This window comes from Hyaena hyaena, unplaced genomic scaffold, assembly GCF_003009895.1.
Source record: "Hyaena hyaena isolate Hyena2069 unplaced genomic scaffold, ASM300989v1 scaffold_682, whole genome shotgun sequence".
Classification (NCBI taxonomy): domain Eukaryota; kingdom Metazoa; phylum Chordata; class Mammalia; order Carnivora; family Hyaenidae; genus Hyaena; species Hyaena hyaena.
Window position 1 is genome coordinate 141,103 of NW_024081315.1, and position 19,607 is coordinate 160,709.

At 37.7% G+C, this 19,607-nt stretch overlaps 1 protein-coding gene across 1 annotated transcript in view; it reads right to left on the minus strand.

Annotated features, from left to right (window-relative positions):
- The window catches only part of ELP3 (elongator acetyltransferase complex subunit 3), an 84,931-nt gene that overhangs the window by 33,599 nt on the left and 31,725 nt on the right, over nucleotides 1–19,607 (minus strand). Inside the window, exons 8-10 of the mRNA XM_039217370.1 lie at nucleotides 14,185–14,346; nucleotides 11,463–11,589; nucleotides 367–560 (exon numbers count right to left, since the gene is read on the minus strand). Of these exons, the coding sequence (XP_039073301.1) occupies nucleotides 367–560; nucleotides 11,463–11,589; nucleotides 14,185–14,346 (483 nt within the window). The remainder of the gene's footprint in view (nucleotides 1–366; nucleotides 561–11,462; nucleotides 11,590–14,184; nucleotides 14,347–19,607) is intronic.

Genomic DNA, 19,607 nt, shown 5'->3' on the forward strand with positions numbered 1-19,607 from the left:
TATGTACATACTGCATTCCAGGTGTCCCATTTTTGACTAAAAAAAATTCAAACACCTCAATATTAAATCAGACTTTTTTCATTTTAGAAATCATAAACAAAGGGTGCCTGGGTAGCTTAGTTGGTTAAGCATCAGACTTTGGCTCAGGTCATGATCTCATCATTCTTCATGGGTCTGAGCCCCACGTTGGGCTCTGTGCTCACAGCTCAGAGCCTGGAGCCTGCTTTGGATTCTGTGTCCCCCTCTCTCTGCCCCACCCCCACTCACATGTGGTCTCTCTCTCTCAAAAATAAACATAAAAAAAAAAAAAAAGAAATTGTAACCAGACTCATCACTGATTACTTTTGGCAGAAAAGATAATACTACCTCTGCACTCGGTATACTCGAGTCCATGGAGGCACAAGAGCAAGGATCCGGGCCACCAATTCGATCAGGTCACTAGGAGAATAACTTTTATATCTTCCTGATTTCCAGAGCTCATAAAGCCCAGTTCCACGAATCACCAGGGTAGGGTAGAGTTTCAAACCATCAGGACGAAAAGCAGGGTTCTCAAAAAACTCCTGTGAACGGAGAACAGAAAATTACCACTCCATTAGTTCTGTAGAGATTGATGAAGTTTCTGTGGTCAAGTTTCAGTCCTGGGCCAACTTTTCTCACATACCTACCTAGTCCTTAGACTGCCTTTCCTTTCCATCAAGGGACAGGATGCAGACAGAACAGAAACTCATTGTTTTCAGTGTCACTGAAGCAAGCTGTGTGTGTGCTGGGTTACAAAGCCCTCGTTAATCCAGCCCCATCTACTGCTGCAATCTCAGCTCCTGCCACCCTCACCACCTTGCCTTTCTGCCTTTGCAAAGGCAATTTCCTCCGGCTGGAAAGGATGTCAATTTTATTTCATCTAGCTAATCTTCAGGTCTCAGCATGAATGCCAATTCTTCAGAGAGGCCTTCCTGACCTTCAAATATAAGTTGTCTCCCCTAAAAAAAATTATACTGACTTCTATATTACTGCTTTCTTAATATCATCATACCGATAATTTATCTGATGCCTGCCTTCACCTCTAGACGATTTCCTTCCTTAATAATAGATTTAATTGTTTAAATTTTTAAAAAGTTGTGACAGAAATCGTCACTTGCCTGCAAAACCTAAAATGCTTACCAAATAGCCTTTTGTAGGAAAAGTATGCCAATCCCTGGATATGACTATTTTGTCTTCAGGCCAGCTGGCACCATTCCTAACCTGGGATACACACTATTTGTTATCTAGACACTGAGAAATACATCTAATTTATCTACTTTGACATAGTCATTTCCTGTACTATATCATCCCAGCTGGCTTTATATGGAAATAAAACAAGGAGACACCAAGCATTATCCTTTCTATGACTTTGCACTGCTCATTTGCTTTTAATTTTGCAAATGTGTGATGGAGGAATGAAGGTGGACTCAGTTTCCTCTCACCCCACCCTGGCATTAGTATCTATAAAGCCAGCAGTACTGTATCTTGTGAACTGTAACAATGCTTTTTATTTCATGGTACATTATTCTTCCCAAGCTTTCCATTGCTTAACTTGCTTTTCAAAGAAATGTAACTACAAACTTTTCGATCTCTCTCATTGATTTCTGTCACATTCTTAAATGTTGTATTCTTCCTGCATCATTTGGTCTTAGGGATATTTTACTGTAATTGCATGTAATTTTCCCTGTAACACTTATATATTAAAGATTCATCAGGCTTTAATAAATATGCTATAGCCACCAGAAAGAATACGTATGCAAGTCATTCTGTACCTAGTCTGAATCTACATTAGAACATGGTATTTCAGAAAAATAGTTCAGGTGTTTCTATGATAAATTTAGAAGGCTGCTGGGCTGATAAGAAAGATGATAGATGAAACTGGTTCTAGACTTCTGGTTTAACATGGAGAATTAAAACATGTGTTTCCTTCTTTTCCCTCCAAAACCATAGTAAAATAACAGAGATGATTTTTTTTAAAAAGTATAAATCCAGAACAAAGAGAATATCAGAGGAGATCGAGGTGGAGGGGAGAGAGGACCACACAAGGGATGGTAATACATTTTTGAAAGACAAAAGTGAAGATTAGTAAATGACTTTGCAAGTAAAGAACACTGTAAACAAAGTATTTGCAAAAGGGGATACCAATGAAAGGCCGGCTCAGTCACGCTAAAGTCCCAGAAAGGCTCATGCATGAGTCAAAAGTGCCAGAAACCAGGCAGGATAAAAGAAATCACAGGATCGAACTGTGTACGTGGAGGATTTATCCCTTATTCCATCGCCCTTTCCATAAGAATTCTGCCTCTTTGTTCCCTGGAGAAACTGCTGGATTCTGAGATTCCAGGTACAAAGGAAGGTTTGGGTGAGGATAAAGGCTTAAAACAGGAAGATTAAGTGAAAGCATCACACCAACTGGTGGATTCCCTACCTTGCTCCCGGGACGCCAGCAATCAATTTTCTGTGACCTACTCATACCCCCGCCCTCCAAACAGGAAGTTGGAGAGTTCATCTCTGGATTAATCAAATGGCCCTAAAAAAGAGTTCAATATACTGACATTCAAGTACTGCTCTTTCAGTCCCTTACTTTTAAAGTATGACCATTTGGCTAAGGATCACCAGAAACTTGGGGATAGCCTAGAAGAAAAAGGGCAGAACAAAACAAAAAGAAAAAAAAAGGAACTTGGAGGAAAGAGGCATTATGTAAAGGAGAATAAAACTTAAAAAAAACAACAACCCTATAATTCCTTCAGAGAGATAAGAGAAAATATATTACCATCCATTAAACAAGAACAGGATGCTATAGAGAAATCAAACAATCAGGATGTAAGAAAGAACTTTTAAAATCAAACCAGAACAAAAATTGAAACATGTATTAGGAAAGTTGAAAGGTAAAGGTGAGAATATAAGAAGAAAGCAGGAAAAAAGGGACAAACAGGTTTAAAAAATGTATGAAAATTCGTGATGGTGAATCTGGGAGATCTAGAATTTGCTTAATAGGAGTTTTAGAAAGAGAACATAAAAAAAGAAAGGGGAAAATTATCCAGTGGAAGAAGGAAATTTCCCAGATGATAGACCCTTCAAAATCTAGCACAATTAGTTTAAAAAAACAAACAAAAAAAAACTCTTGCTAAGATACATTACTGTGAAATTTCACAAGATATGGGATAAAGACAAATTCCTAAAATATTCCAGAGTAAAAAAACAAACAAATGAAACCCACCCAGGTTACATACATTATATGATTAAAGAAAGAGGAATATAGGATGAGGAATAAAAAAGATAACTGTACTCCTTAACAACAGTGCTAAAAGCTACAAGGGGCAATGGTGCAATGTCTTAAAAACGATTTTACAGAATTTTGTAAGCGTGAAGGTAGAACAGAGCCATTTTTTTTAGCATGCAAAAGCTAACTATATACTTCCCATGATGAATTCTTCCTCAAGAAGCTGCTGGAAAATGTGTTTTAGTGAAGTCGAGGAATAAACCAATAAATATGGTTAACTTGGAATGCAGAAAACAAAGTATCCAATCCAGGAGAGTGGTGACAAGAAGTCCCCAAGGAGGACACTTGTGAAGTAGGCACAGAGGATTGCCAGGACACTTGGAGTTGGAAGATGGGACAACCAGGAGTCACACTGCTAGCCTAAAAAAGTAACTGACGGAATATCTAATAAGTTAGGCCAGTGATTAGAGAGGCCTTAACATTGGATGGGTACATTTGAAAGTTACAGGTGCATAAAGAATAAAAAAAAAAAAAAGACAACTGTTAACTCTAGAAAGAAACAAATGATTATTCTAAAAAAGAATGTTAGTATATTTCTTGGCTCCATATCAGTAATCATTTATGTAAAATCTATGGTCTATGTAAACACTGACCATTAACTACTAATGTAACTAAAATAGTGATGTAACAATATTGGGAGAATTGGAGCAGTATAAAAGAATTAACTTTTCAATGATCATAATTGCTTGATAGCAAGAAATACGGAGGTAAATACCAGGGGGAAAAACCCAGCTACAATAGTTGAAGGTGGCAGAGGACTACTGTGTTTTGTGATATGATCCTTTTAGGATTTATTGAATTTTCAAATAATATTTAATAGTGATTTTATTATCTGACAACTTTTATATGATAGGGATAAAAATCGAATAAACATCATTCTGGTGCCATGTGAATGCCAAGTAGAAGGGAACACGGCTGGTGGCACGGTGATTGAGCTGAGAAGCTGCTTTACTGTATAGGTGAGCTGAGGAAGTATAAACTCATGCTGCGGCAGTGGGATGAAGAGGAGGTGACAGCTTTGAAAGAGAGAAACTGACAATGTCCTGCGGAATTTGATTCAGGGCTTGAGGGGACAGTCATAGCAGCAAAGATTTAGTGAGCACTCGTTATGTGCCAGGCATTTTGCTAAGTGTGTTGCATGTATTTTCTCAGCGAATCTTCATAATAGGTAGATATTATAATTGATATCATTTTTGAGATGAGGAAATTGGGGAACAAAGTAGTCAAAACAGTCTGCTACAAAGTAGTAGGGCCAGGATTCAAACTAGATGGTCTGGCTCCAGAGTCCAAATATTCTCTACCTGCTCCTGAATGACTCCTAAATTTCTAACTAGGGAGAGAATATGGATGAAGGGGCCACTAAGTATGACAGGGAATACAAGAGTAAGGGGGAACAGATAAATATGCTATACTGGACCAGATGTATGACATCTACTGCTAGTTGAAGAGTATTAAGTAACTGGTCTTAGGAGCCTAAGGATTAAGGCTGGAGAGAAAATGTGGCTCACTGAAGCATAAGTGGTCAAGTTAGAACAACAGACGAAAGGCAAGCATACAATAGACAGCAAAAGACAGGTGACATGATACTCACCCGACAGACTCCACCAGAAGCCTACTAGAACTGATCCATGAATTCAGCAAAGTCACAGGGTACAAAAGCAACATACAGAAATCGGTTGCATTTTTATACACCAATAATGAAGCAGCAGAAAGAGAAATCAAGAAACTGATCCCATTCACAATGGCACAAAAAACCATAAAATACCTAGGAATAAACTTACCCAAAGATGTAAAAGATTTGTATGATGAGAACTATAGAAAACTTACAAAGGAAATTGAAGAAGACTCAAAGAAATGGAAAAACATTCCATGCTTATAGATCAGAAGAATAAATATTGTTAAAATGTCAATACTACCCAAAGCAATCTACACATTCAATGCAATCCCAATCAAAATCGCACCAGCATTCTTCTCAAAGCTAGAACAAACTATCCTAAAATTTGTATGGAACCACAAAAGACCCCAAATAGCCAAAGTAATACTGAAGAAGAAAACAAAAATGGGAGGCATCACAATCCCAGACCTTAGCCTCTACTACAAAGCTATAGTCAACAAGACAGTATGGTATTGGCACAAAAACAGACACATAGGCCAATGGAATAGAATAGAGAACCCAGAATTGGACCCACAAATGTATGGCCAGTTAATCTTTGACAAAGCCGGAAAGAGTGTCCAATGGAAAAAAGAGAGCCTCTTTAACAGATGGTGCTGGGAGAACTGGACAGCAATGTGCAGAAGAATGAAACTAGATCACTTTCTCACACCATACACAAAAATAAACTCAAAAGGGATGAAGGACCTGAATGTGAGACAGGAAACCATCGAAACCCTAGAGGAGAAAGCAGGAAATAACCTCCTCGACCTCAGCCGCAGCAATTTCTTAGTCGACACATCTCCAAAGGCAAAGGAATCAAAAACAAAAATGAACTATTAGGACCTCATCAAGATAAAAAGCTTCTGCACAGCAAAGGAAAAAACCAATTAAACTAATAGGTAATCGACGGATTAGGAAAAGATAGTTGCAAATGACATACTGGATAAAGGGCTAATACCCAAAATATATAAGGAACTCACCAAACGCCACACCTTAAAAACAAATAATCCAGTGAAGAGATGGGGCAGAAGACATGACAGAAATTCTCTAAAAGAGTACATCCAGATGGCCAACAGACACATGAAACAACCTCCTCATCATACAAATCAACACCACACTGAGATACCACCTCATGCCGGTCAGAGTGGCTAAAATGAGCAAACCGGGAGACTCTAGATGCTGGTGAGGATGTAAAGAAATGGGCACCTTCCTACACTGTTAGTGGGAATGTAAACTGGTGCAGCCTCTCTGGAAAACAGTGTGGAGGTTCCTCAAAAAATTAACAACAGAACTCTCCTATGACCCAGCAATAGCACTGCTAGGAACTTACCCAAGGGATACAGGAGTGCTGATGCATTGGGGCACATGTACCCCAATGTTCATAGCAGCACTTTCAACAATAGCCGAATTATAGAAAGAGCCTAAATGTCCATCAACTGATGAATGGATCAAGAAGATGTAGTTCATATATACAATGGAATACTACATGGCAATGTAAAGAATAAAATCTGGCCATTTCTAGCAATGTGGATGGAACTCGAGGGGGTTATGCTAAGTGAAATAAGTCAGGCAGAGAAGGACAGATACCATATGTTTTCACTCATATGGAGAACAGGAGAAGTGTAACAGAGGACCATGGGGGAGGGGAAGGGGAAAAATAGTTAAGGAGAGGGAGGGAGGCAAACCATAAGAGACTCTTAAATACTGAGAACAAACTGAGGGTTGATGGGGGTGGGGGAAAGGGGAAAATGGGTGATGGGCATGGAGGAAGGCACCTGTTGGGATGAGGACTGGGTGTTATATGGAAACCAACTTGACAATAAACTATAAAAAAAATATTAAAAAAAAAGGAGAGAGCAAAAGACAGAACCTACATCTAACTGGTGGGAAGAAAAAGAAGACAGGGCAGAAAGTGAAACAGTCCTGGAGGTAAGAGAGCCAGGAGACATCAGAATCACAAAAGCCAGGTAAAAAAGAATCTCAAAATGAAGATACTCTTTAATGATAACAAATGCTAAGACCAAATAACATGACAGCAGAGAAATATTCTTTGCTTTTGGAGATTAAGAAGTATTTTACAACATTTGAGAGAAGAGTTTCAGTGGGTGGTGGAAGCCAGACTGCAGTGGATTTGAGGAATGAAGGGGACGAGGAGGCAGAGACACCGGAGTGTTTGTAAAATGACCTGGGTGTACTCAAGGAAAAGGAAAGAGGCGATCGCTGTCTCTCACTGTAGTCTTACAGCACAATTAGACTTTTAAAATTATGCATGCATTCCTTTGATACAAATAAAAAATAACTAAAAGCAGAAGGAGGTTTAAAGTTTTTTTAAGATCCAATTTGACTTGTATTTCAACATCATTCAGGTCACACACAGTCATTCATAGTCAAAGAGACTTCCCTTCACCTAGAAAAGTTAACAGAAAGGTATCCTGGAAGGTGTGCTTATCTAAGAGCTTGGGTTCTACTGCAGACTCACCACTGACTTTAACAGTTACTTAATCTCATTGGGCCTGTTTCCTCAATGGAGGAGACTATAACAGTGGTCTTTTCTGATAGAATAGTCTACTTGCCCTGTAAATACTCTACTTGCCCCATACCCTATGACACTATGTTAAGTAATAAGCCTTTACATTAAAAACAAAACAAATGCCTCTACCCATCCCAGCCTAACGGTAACTTAATCACATTGGCTTTGAGGGGGAAAAAAGCTCAGGTCAGGGTGGAAGGGGTGGAGGGAAGAACTTGTGAGTGTCCAGCATTAATGATCTTTAAAGGACTTCTGGTAACTGACGGGAGATTCTGAGGAGAATTTTTTCCTGAAGAGAAACAGACATTCTTCATGCATTTTTAGCAATCTTAGCTTGGATATCCAAGAGCAATCTAATTTTTAAATGGATAAAACACCAAAACAGCTAAAAGTTATTTTGAGCAATAAGTAAGTCCCATCTGAGGAGAGGCGGGAAGGGTGAAGTTAAGAAAAAGAAAACTTCATTTCTGAGTTACTGGAAAATAGACACAAACGCTATTACTCACACACAGCTACAAGCAGTGCACCCTGGATGAGAGTGTGAATTTGCAATGAACAGATGCAAATAAACAGATACTAAGAGTAGGGACTCAGAACTGACCTAAACAACAAGGTGTAAAATCTAGCCAATTTATAACTAGTATACCGTAAGCATACAACCCAAGATATAGCTGTGATATCTCAGCAGGCTGCCGTGCCAGGCAAGGCTATCCTGTCCTTTAACAGAGATAACATTTTGTAGACTTGGGTAATTAGACCAGCAGAACCCCGATTTAGCAACCCTTCCTATGGAACAAAACGCTTCAAGAAAAATGTATCTGTGGGTTGCTAATGATGTGACAATAAAATAAAGTAGGGAAAAAGGTTTTAAAGTGTAAAACATTACTGCCTACTAATTCAGGAAAGGTTATGAATTCCAACTAGGTCCAAACAAGATTTCCTAAACAAAAACTAGTTTTAAAAGTTTTATGTGAACTTTTATTAGAATGTATCTTAGATACAGAAAAGTACACAAACTCCAAGTGTACATCTTGACAGATTTTTATACATCATGTAACCAGTACCCAGATACTCAAATTACAAAAAATAATACCAAAACCTTAGAAAACCCACCTCATACCTGCTTCCAGTTACAATTCCACCCAAAGTTTTTGGAGTTTATACTAACAGAACTGTGTGTTAGGTAGTCTTTTGGATCTGTTTTCCTTTGCTCAATTTTATGTTGAAAAGATTCAGTCATGTTGTTGCATAAGGCTGTAATTAATTACTTTTATATTATTTCATTGTATGACTACTTCACAATTTATGTATTCTCTTGTTAACAGACACTTGGGTTCTTGATGCTCTGATATTACCAAGAGTAATTTGTAACTGTGACTTTTGGTAAATATATGTAGATATTTCTGCTGAGAATACATCTAGGAGTACAATTCTAGGACATGCATATGCCTATGTTCATGATTAGCAGATAATGTCAAAGTTTGTGTCTTTTTGTTTTTTTTACCATGCCACTAGCACTAAGTGAAGAGTTCTAGTTGTTCCATATTCTTACCAACACTTGATTTTGTCTTTTTTCATTTTAGCTCTTCTTAGCTTTTCTGGTAAGTGTATAAGTAGGAATGCATTATAGTTTTAAATTTCATTTCTTTGAAGATTAATGACTTTAAGAACTTCTAAATATATTTACTGCTTGTTCAAATATCCTATTTCTGTAGTGCCTATTCAAGTGTTTTTGTCCATTTTCTTATTGGGCTTTCTGGTTTTTTCTTATTGATTTGTAGAAATTATTTAAGACATTTTAAGTTAATTTTGCAGAAAAATTTTCTCTAGAGAGAAATCAGGTATCTCATGTTAGCCCTATTTTGTCACTCATTTATGTGCTGGGATGTAGTCAGAAAAGGCATACAGTGTTCATATTTTAGTTTTTCTGAAAAGTTTTCTGAAAAGATCACAAACAGGTAGATCTGTTTACATGAAGGGATCTTTGCAATATTATTACTGAGCTTTTCTTTATTTTGAACACTAAGGAAAATGAATAGTAAGGCTCCACTATTTGCTATTATTTAAAACATGCCATATTTTTTTCCCAATAATACTTAAAGTTATGAATTCTAGTTATATTTGTTTTACCTAGAAGTTGTGCTAAAAAAAGTGTTTCAGAGGCCTTTTAGGCTTGGAACCTGGCCATTAGCTACTGAGGAGAGGCTATTAGACTCAGAATCTACTACATAGCTAACACAGGGGAATTAGTAACAGGGACATTTATGAATTTGTACTATTTTATAAACAGGTCTTCAGTTGTAATTCGTGGGCTTAAAAATAAAAATTTTTTTTTTTTTTTTTAAATATTTTTATTTATTTCTAGGAGAGAGAGAGAGAGACAGCGTGAGCAGGGGAGGGTCAGAGAGAGAGGGAGTCACAGACTGAAACAGGCTCCAGGCTCTGAGCTGGCAGTCAGCACAGAGCCCGACGCGGGGCTCGAACCCACGAACCGCGAGATCATGACCTGAGCGAAAGTCGGACGTTTAACCGACTAAGCCACCCAGGCGCCCCAAAAATAAAAAATTTTTTAAAGGAAAGAAAGAATTATTAATGTCACAAGAAAGGCATAGTGAATTTCATTTTTCTAAATAGAGTAAAATATTTTTGTGAATAAAATAACTTACTACTTTCATCCTCTTCTCTACAAGAATAACCTAAGGCACCTTCCTTATCTGAGAATCTGAAGAAAAAAAAGTTCTTACCAATCTCATTTCCCAACATGTGAGAGAGAATAAAAACAAACAAAAACCCCAACCAATCCAGAGTTAGATATTAAAATATCAAAGAACAGAGAACACAGGAAAAAGCCCAAACATTTTCTTTCACTACTTAATGAAATAATGGAAGAGAAAGGCAGTTCTAAATTCAGAAGCATCTGAAGAAATCATATATAAATAGGATGGATTTGACAGCAGATACAAAAATGAAAAGCCCAAGACAGGCTGGTAAAAATATGTGTAACAACTATAAAAACAAACAAGGAATCCATAATGTCCTTACCTAGAAAGTTCATCTAAATTAACATTAAAAATATTCATATCCAATAGAGTAACTGGTCAGAGAACAAAACACACAATTCTAAGAAGATGAAAGAATTATGATTATTGCATGCAAACCTGAAAAGCATATTAAAATAACCACAAAATACAAGTTGAAATTACATTTTTATACTAAATTGGCAAAGATAGAAACATTTTATCTATGTGTGTGTGTGTAAATATATATACAGGAGAGTGTTATTTGGGGAAAACGATAACCCTGCCAAAATGACTATAAATTGTTATAACCCTCTGAAAAGCAATTAAGTAATATGGACAGATTCTTGAAGTGTTTATACCTTTACCTGATAATTGTACCACAGGGAATTTATCCTAAAGAAACAGTCCTAAATACTACAAAAAGTTATAGGCATCAAATTCTTTACCTGCAGTGCTATGTACAATATAAAAAATACTGGTAATACTTTCAATTTAAAAAATTTGAAAGTAGGTAAGCAAAGTATAACATATTTATTCAATGGAAATTAAGCACACATTTAGGTATGTTAACATTTTAACAGAGACCAGACTATTTAACACAGATAGAAGCTTGTATAACATTAAATGAAAAAGCCATTAAAATTAAGTATTTATCATATATGTGCCAGTGTGTCTGTGTGTATGTATATGTCTGTGTGTGTATACCCCTCCGAAAAGCCTAAGCATAAAAAAAAAAAAAAAAAATCCTAGGAGGAAGTATGTTAAAATGTTAGGGTTTTGTGTGGTGTGGGCACTGTGAAGAATGACTCTTCTTTCTTTGCATATTTCCACTCGTCTATAACGGGACATATTGCCTTAATAATGGGGGAAACATGAGCAGCAAATAATGAAAAAGAGCAGAGGGGGTAGAAGCAGCATGCAGAAACAATCTAAATCACCCTGGCTGAAGGCACCACTTACTATAAACTGTTCAATGTCTCTCTCTAGTCCCACGTTTGGCAGATCAGGCATCATATGAGCCACAACTTTGAAACCAGAATCCTTGGCCAGGTGAAATGACTCGCATACTGCCTTCACAGTGTGGCCCCTGAGGAAAGAAAATTCACTACCTGTTATACAAATAAAAGGGCAAGAAGGTTAACACAAGAAACAGAGGAAAAACAATCTGAGACATGTAACAGTGGTTTTATAATGAAGGCTAATATGGTTGGGGAATAAAAATCTCAGAAAATCATTTTTATGTCTGTATCTCTGAGAAGGCCTGGAAATAAATCATTTCACTTCTGAGATACTTCTCAGAAATTCCTCATGTACCTATGCAAGGTTCTGACAGTAAATGACTGGGGTAACCAGAGTGAATATCTACTAAAATTATTTGGTTTAGTATCATCAGCCAAAGTAAACTTACTAATGTATATATTTAAGTTAAAAACAAAAATAATGGGCTCAAAACTAAGCAGAAGCAGCCTCTTGTTACACTCTTTCCTCTAAAAATCTTTTGAAATTATTTGTAGAGAGAGAGATCTGAAGAGTGACACCTAAAAACAAAATAAATTTCACTCTGGTGGTCTACAAGTCCTTAAAAAGTAAGAAAAGTGAATGATTTAGTGACAGGGCAGAATCATTTGGGGCCAGCTGGATAAATCATCTTAACATTCTAGTACCATATCCAAGTAGGAAGCAAGCCCGTAACAGTTTGGGGCTACTAATGACCTGAACCCTATGTCAATCATTTCATCTCCAAGACATTCCCATTCACCATAAAAAAAATCCTAGAAACATGGACTCTAGCCCACTCTGGATCTTCCTATCCATTTTCAATCTCTTTTTGCTAATCACTTCCCAATTTATAGGACTAGGCCAGGCCCCTCTCCTGATACAACATCCAAATATCCAGTACTTTAAAATGTACTGTCAATTGTACAATACCACAGTCTCTAGGCCCATAGTCACTAGGTTTATATTCAAATTAAATAAAGTGAAGAATTTAGTGCCTCAGTTGTGCTATCATATTGGACAGCGCAGATGTACAACACTTCAGACACCACAGAATGTTCTATTGGATAGATTTCCTCTGAAGCAAACCTTCAACTGGTTGTTCCACAGGTATCTAGAACTCCGTACATCCAAAAATGAAACTCATCTTCCCTCCAAGCTTCCTCTGCTCCCATTCTCTTACTCCCATTTCCAATCAGTCATCAAGTGCTGTCATTCACTTCTCTTCAAGACATCATTTCTTATTTAAATTGTGCAATAGTCTCTTAACTGATCTTCCCTCTAGCTCGTTTTTCTCAATCCACCCCAATACTTACAAAGGGATCTTTCTAAAATGCAGGTATGCTCCTATAACAACTTAGTTTATAGCCTGTCCTCAGATTAAAGCCCAAACTGTCTGGGGTTGACTTCTAAGGCTCCTCATCATTTGGCCACTCTGGCTTACCTTTTCAGCCTCACCTCTTACCACTCTCCTAGCTCATGCTCTACACTGTACAACCTAACCTACTCCAAATCCCCAAAATATGCCATATGTTCCCATATTTCCATGTGCTCAGGAGTTTGCTTGTATGCTTCTTTCTGCCTGAAATAATCTTCCTCTTCCCCAGCTAAGTCATACTCTTCCTTTAAGCCTCAAATCTGATGTCATTCTTGTCAAAAAGCCTTCCTGACCTTTAAGAGACTTCCCATCTCCACAGGTATAACCCTTGATCACGGCAGCAATCAAACCAGTGTTTCCGGTTCAAGACTGCCCCTACAAGAGTGCATTCTACTCAGGTTAATCTTTCTTAAGCCTGATCTGTGCAATTCTTCCCTGTGTTCAAAAGTATCTAACAGACCTCTATAACCTAAAGGGAAGATTCTTTCCTCCTTACCCTGGCATTCTTCCTGGTTGTTTCTAAGATGCTGACTGGTGTAAGTTTCCTTAGTTCTCTTTTACTTCCGTCTCTTACCACAACCCCCAGTCATGTCTGCTCCTTGTAGTAAAGTAGACTTTAAGACCCAACTCAACCCATACCAACTGCCTAAAGCCTGCCTTTACATCTACAGTCAGTGATTTGTGCTGCCTAATAAAGTCCTAAAAATCTTTTGTTTTTCTCTAATTTACCAATTAATCATAAAGTTCCTTATACAGCTAACCTTTCATGTGTGTCTTTTCTCCTCAACTCAGTGATTTATTTCTAAAGTTCTAGAAGAGAATTTCATATGGCTCTATCAACCCTTATTTCTATCCTTCCTTACCCTCCCAAATTTCTCTAGGTTTACAACCTTTCTCTCACTACTCTGCCAACTGGCATCTGCTTCACAACAACTAATCTTTTAAATATCACCTTGACCTCCTTCTTGTTCAAACCTATCTCTCTGATCTGGTGCTCCTGGCCTTCTCTTCTGCTTTAAACCACTGACCTTGAGCCCTGCCTTCGGCTTTCCATATGGGAAAGGCTGTTTACAACAGGAAGAAATAAAGCATGTTTACAGGCTACTAGAAAAGAGCCAGCAGAGAAAAGACTGGAAATCAAGGAAAAGAGATGGAATTAAGAGCAGAAATAGAAGAATGACTCTGAGGAGAAGGAATACCTATCCCTCCTTCTCTAAGATTGGTAGCAAGGAAAGAATGAATGTGAACATAGATATAATCAGTGGGAGTAGAAGGAGGGTTATGCAAAATCATTTGCCCCCCTCTTACCTGTTGGTATCTCTGGCCACATCTTCATAGACACTCTGCACCCCAATCTCCAGCCTTGTGCAGCCATAGGTCAGCATGTCACTTAAATGCCGCTTCATACAGTAATCTGGTCTGGTCTCAATAGTAATACCAATACACTTTGTGAGGCTTCTCTCAGAATACCTGCAGAGCAAATCTAAGAGTAAACAACTTGCCACACTTTAGGACATTTGCTCCCATTTAAAAGACTGTCTTCTCTTAGTCCTCCCAATATAAGACAGTGATTAAGAGCATGGCCTCTGGAGCCAGACTGTCTGAATTCAAATCCTGGCTCTGCTACTTCCTAACTATGCAAGCAGGAATGTTATTAACCTCTCTGTGCTTTGGTTTCATCATCTGTAAAATGAAGCTAATAGTACCAATACCTCATGGGACTGACAGAAGTTAACCAGCATACGGTAGTGTTACCATCATCATTATCATTTTTATTCTCCCACGGTATGCTGCAACCATAATCTCCTTGCAAGCAGTGATTTCAGCTGTGAAAACCCCAGCAACTGTTTTTCATATAAGTGAAAATTATTCTGCCTTACTTAATTCCCATTCCATATTTTACAGTCATATTAAAAAAAGGAAAAGGGAGGAGGAAGGTATTTATAATGATCATAGGAATATTTTAGATAAAATGTCTTCTATACAAACACACAAGTTGTTCTGTCAAGCCTATTAATCTTAGCAACGGTTTACAAAATTAGGAATCACTTTTCTCTTTCACTAATACCAGATATCAAAGTAATGAATAACACTTTAGATTCAAGTTGCCTGAGTTAATGGCTTTATTGCTGGCCCAAAATCCAGAGATAAAAATGACCTGCTAAGGGGGCTGCTGATGTGAGGGGACAGGAACTGACATTTACAGAGGCCACCATGGCCAAGCACTATGCTAAATGCTCCATCCATATGGAATACTCCATCAGTTCTATGAAGTATGTCCTCTCATCTCCATTTCACAGATGAAGAAACTGACGTTCAAAGAGATGAAATATCTTGTCCAAAGGCATAGGGCTCATAAAGTCCAAGTCAGGATTTGAAATTGGGTCCACCTGACTTCTAAATCCTTGTTCTATATTTCACTGTATCACCCTGCATAGATAATTCAGTATGAAACATTAGACTTCTCTTTTCAACTTCTCTAATGTCCTAGAACCCAATGATTCTTTTCAGTGCACTCTTCCATGACTTTCTCAATTCTTTGGGAGGGTGAGGAAAGCTTTTAATTTCCTTCCTTCCAAATGAGTTCATAGCTCTTTCTAGAAGTAAACTCATAAAATTTCCACAATTTTGTAACTATTCCTTTAGGTTCATTTCTTCACTGTCAGTAAAAATGGAATCAATGTTAATGTCAATAACAGTTATTAACAAAGTTAAGAATCACAAAACTGGAAGACTAATTCTAAAATTCTCCATTTTTGGGGCGCCTGGGTGGCTCAGTCGGTTAAGCATCTGACTTCGGCTCAGGTCACGATCTCACAGTTCATGGGTTCGAGACCCATGTCGGGCTCTGTGCTGACAGCTAGCTCAGAGCCTGGAGCCTGTTTTGGATTCTGTGTTTCCCTCTCTCTCTGACCCTCCCCTGCTCACGCTGTCTCTCCTTCTCTCTCAGAAATAAATAAAACATTAAAAAAATTAAAAATAAAATAAAATATTCTCAACATTCATACTCTTCTGCAGTGTTTGATACTGTTTCCATATGGTTTTATGCAGTATTACCAGGGGCAACAGGACTAAAAGTAAACAAGTAGTCCAAGGTTACTAAAAAATGAAACATAAGACAGAAAAAGAGCTCAGATTTTATCAAATCTTGCCTAGGACAGGATACTAAATCATTCCGCTTTTTTGAAATGATCAAATCAGAACGTCTTATGCCTCTCAAACAGGTGGGTACCAAGACCAGCAGTAACAGAAATGCAAATACCATGGATAAACGTAATCTTCTTCGAATATCAACTATTGTGCTTGGGAAAAATTATTTTAAAAAATTAAAACAAATACTCCTATATTATGCAGAAAGCAAAATACAGCAAGAGCGATTAAGAAAGATGAAAGCAGGAAACTCTAAATTAGTGTATTTAAGAAAGTAAATCAGACCATCTGAGAATCAGGCATTCCAAAATTGCATCACAAACCTCCGTTTTTTTGGGTTTTTTTAACGTTTAATTTTTAGAGAGAGAGAGACAGAGTGTGAGAATGGGAGGCGCAGAGAGAGACGCACACACAGAACCTGAAGCAGGCTTCAGGCTCTGAGCTGTCAGCTGGTGACATGGGGCTCGAACCCATGAACCATGAGATGATGACCTGAGCCGAAGTAGGACACTTAACCAACTGCCACCCAGGCGCACCACAAACCTCCCTGTTAACTGACAGTTTTATAAAGCCTCCAGTATTTCTTAAAAGGATGCCATTGAATTCAGAAGCTCTGCAGCACAATGGTACCATGCATCACTGGGAAAAACTAGAGTGTGGGCAAGTGAGACTTTGTCTAGAGGAAAGAGAAAATTACCAGCTAATATTTCTATTGCGCAGATCATCTAAGGCACACAGACATACAGAGGAAGCTGCTGCAGGGATGACAGGGTCTCTTCGTAGCAGGCGGAATATAAGATAAAGACAGAAACAAACCCTATTCTCAATTTAATTCCATTTCAAAAATGTCTTTCCTTTGGAAGGAAATGTCATTACCTTTATCAGGAGAAGAAAAGGAGGAATCAAAAAATAATTAAAAGTTTTTAAAAGCTAACACTTCATGTTTACAAAAAGCTTTTACCACTATTTTCTTTTTAGAATTGTATTTTCATCTGAAAAGCAATTAAGCAGAAACTCTTATCAAATTTGAATGATAAAAACAATGGAGTATTTTCCTAAAGAACAGAGTATAAGGTCTTCTTTCCTATAAGATTCTTATTAGGATTTTTGTTAATGCTATATTTAGGCCTATAGTCACTGATCCTACCTCTTCATTTAATAGAGGTGTAAAGATAATAATGATTGTTCTGCAAATATCTGCATACAGGCTTTCAACTAGTCTAAGCAAAATACAGCTTTCACGGCCTGCTATAGCATTCCATATTATTTAGGTAGCCATCCAATAGTATGACTCTCCATTAGTACCTAGTTCAACCCCCAAAATTTCCCAGGGCCAACAGAATTCTTAAGCTCTTGAGCAATTAGGAAATGTGCCAAAGTTTTCCAACGCTACTGATCATAAACTTCTAAGAGACAATGTCTGGGGTTGTACCCAAGTCTTCTGATTCCAATTGCACTGCTCTTTTTGTGATATTACAAGGTCATCTTAAATAAGTCTGGAGACCACCAGTGTGGGGCTATGTTACATCCAACACATTTTTGTATGCCACAGTTAGTGGCACCAACTATAAAAGATGTTAATATGCTCTGCAAATCCAAATATGACTTAAGCCAATAACTTATGTTGACCTTAATTTTTTTTTTTTACAAGGTTGGTGGGGGGTTGAGTTGAGGTGGGACACTACCTTAAGAATTTGAAAGGACACAAAAAGTAAATGCTACCCAGATTTCAAAACATAGCTTAAATTACAGTTCTCCTCCCACGACATCTTCCCAGAGCCTCTCATAACTTTGTGACCCCACTCCCAAAGCATCTTGCCTATAATATGAACACAGTTTGCCTTGTTATTTGTGGCTGTTTGTCTGTGCATGTAGACAGGAGGTTACTGTAAGGCTTGAATACATTTAGACGTAACTGCTTGAGGGCTTCAGCACTAAGAACTCTCCTTCAACATAAAACAACGACAACAACAACAACAAATATGAAGAATGAATAAATGAATCAGGCATAACTGAAGACACAGAAAGTCTCTCTTTACTCCCATAACAGCCTCAAGATAATTCTGCTGGTTATCTTTCCTTTTACAGAGTGAGCCCTAGAAGGTGCCTAGCACTATACCAGGTATTCTATAGAAAGTAATAATACAGGGGCACCTGGGAGGCTCAGTTGGTTAAATGTCCAACTCTAGACTTTGACTCAGGTTATGATCTTGCGGTTCGTGAGTTTGAGCCCCATATCAGGCTCCATGCTATAAGTGTGGGGCACACTGAGATTCTCTTTCACTCTCTCTCTTTTTCTGCCTCTTTCCAGCTCACTCCCTCCCTCTCTAAGGAAATTAACTTAAAAAAAAAAAAGTAATAATACAGTAATTCTTGTTCCAGAGACGCTAATCTAGCGGCAAAAATAAGACACACAGAAATAAAATCAAGAATTACCTAAGAATAAAGAGCTAGAAGCGGCAGAAATATAAACATACATTATTTCTGGGTTCTATTTACAGGAGGAAAAAAGTAAACTATAATAGTGATTATCTAAGGGGCATCTTGGTGGCTTAGTTGGTTAAGCTTCTGAGTTTGGCTGAGGTTATGATCTCCATAGTTCATGGGCTTCAGCCCTGAGTTGGGCCCTGTGTTGACAGCTCAGGGTCTGGAGCCTGCTTCAGATTCTGCATCTCTCTCTCTGTGCCCCTTTCCATTTGTGCGCTGTCTCTGTTTCAAAAATAAACATTAAAAAACTAAAATAAAAATAAAAACAAAAATGATACCTATTATTACTAACTCCCTGCCTGAGGGGCCCCAACCAAGGGGACACCAAAGGAAGACAGCAATTTAATGTTAAAGTCTCTGTTATCTTCTGGAAACTACATGAGCCACTCCAAGAAGGAAGGCTATGGCGTCAAAGACCACTTCTCATTGCTATCAGTGTGTTGCAGTCTTCTCTTAAAACCTCTGTCACTAATAAAAGTAGCTATGTCTTAGTCTAGACCTGTGTGAAATCTCACTACAGCTCTAGGCCCAAGTTCCTGAAAGCCTTATAGAACCTTTTCTACGTGTACCTCAACCTGCTCAAAGCAAACTACAAAGTAAATAAAAACAGTACATAGATGGAAAGTTAATTTTCATTATTTGTCAATTTCAATAACTGTCATAATGTACAAAATCTCTTCTGCATTTATAATCCCAAAATCAGTAAGTAGAATATATAAACTTCTTTGGACAGCCGAAGATTTGTTTGAATTGTCAAATAACATCTGGGGTTATTGGTACAATTCCTCAGTAGTAGCACCACAGAACAAATTCTTTTTTGATATAATCATATTTGGAAAATTTCTCAAAATACAACTTTATGCTCTGTACAATGCTGTGCTGGTGATATTCTAGACTAAATGAATGACTACTTTGGGTGTTTGATGATTTAAAAATACATATATTTTTTGAGACAGTGGTCAAGTTTCCTCCCTGATATTGATTGTTACGTCAAAGAATCTATAAAATAGTAAGGTTCTGTCCAACACAAACCAAGGAAAGAGAAACAGAATTTTGATTTTTAAATGAGTACAACTTATGGAAAATCTAACCTG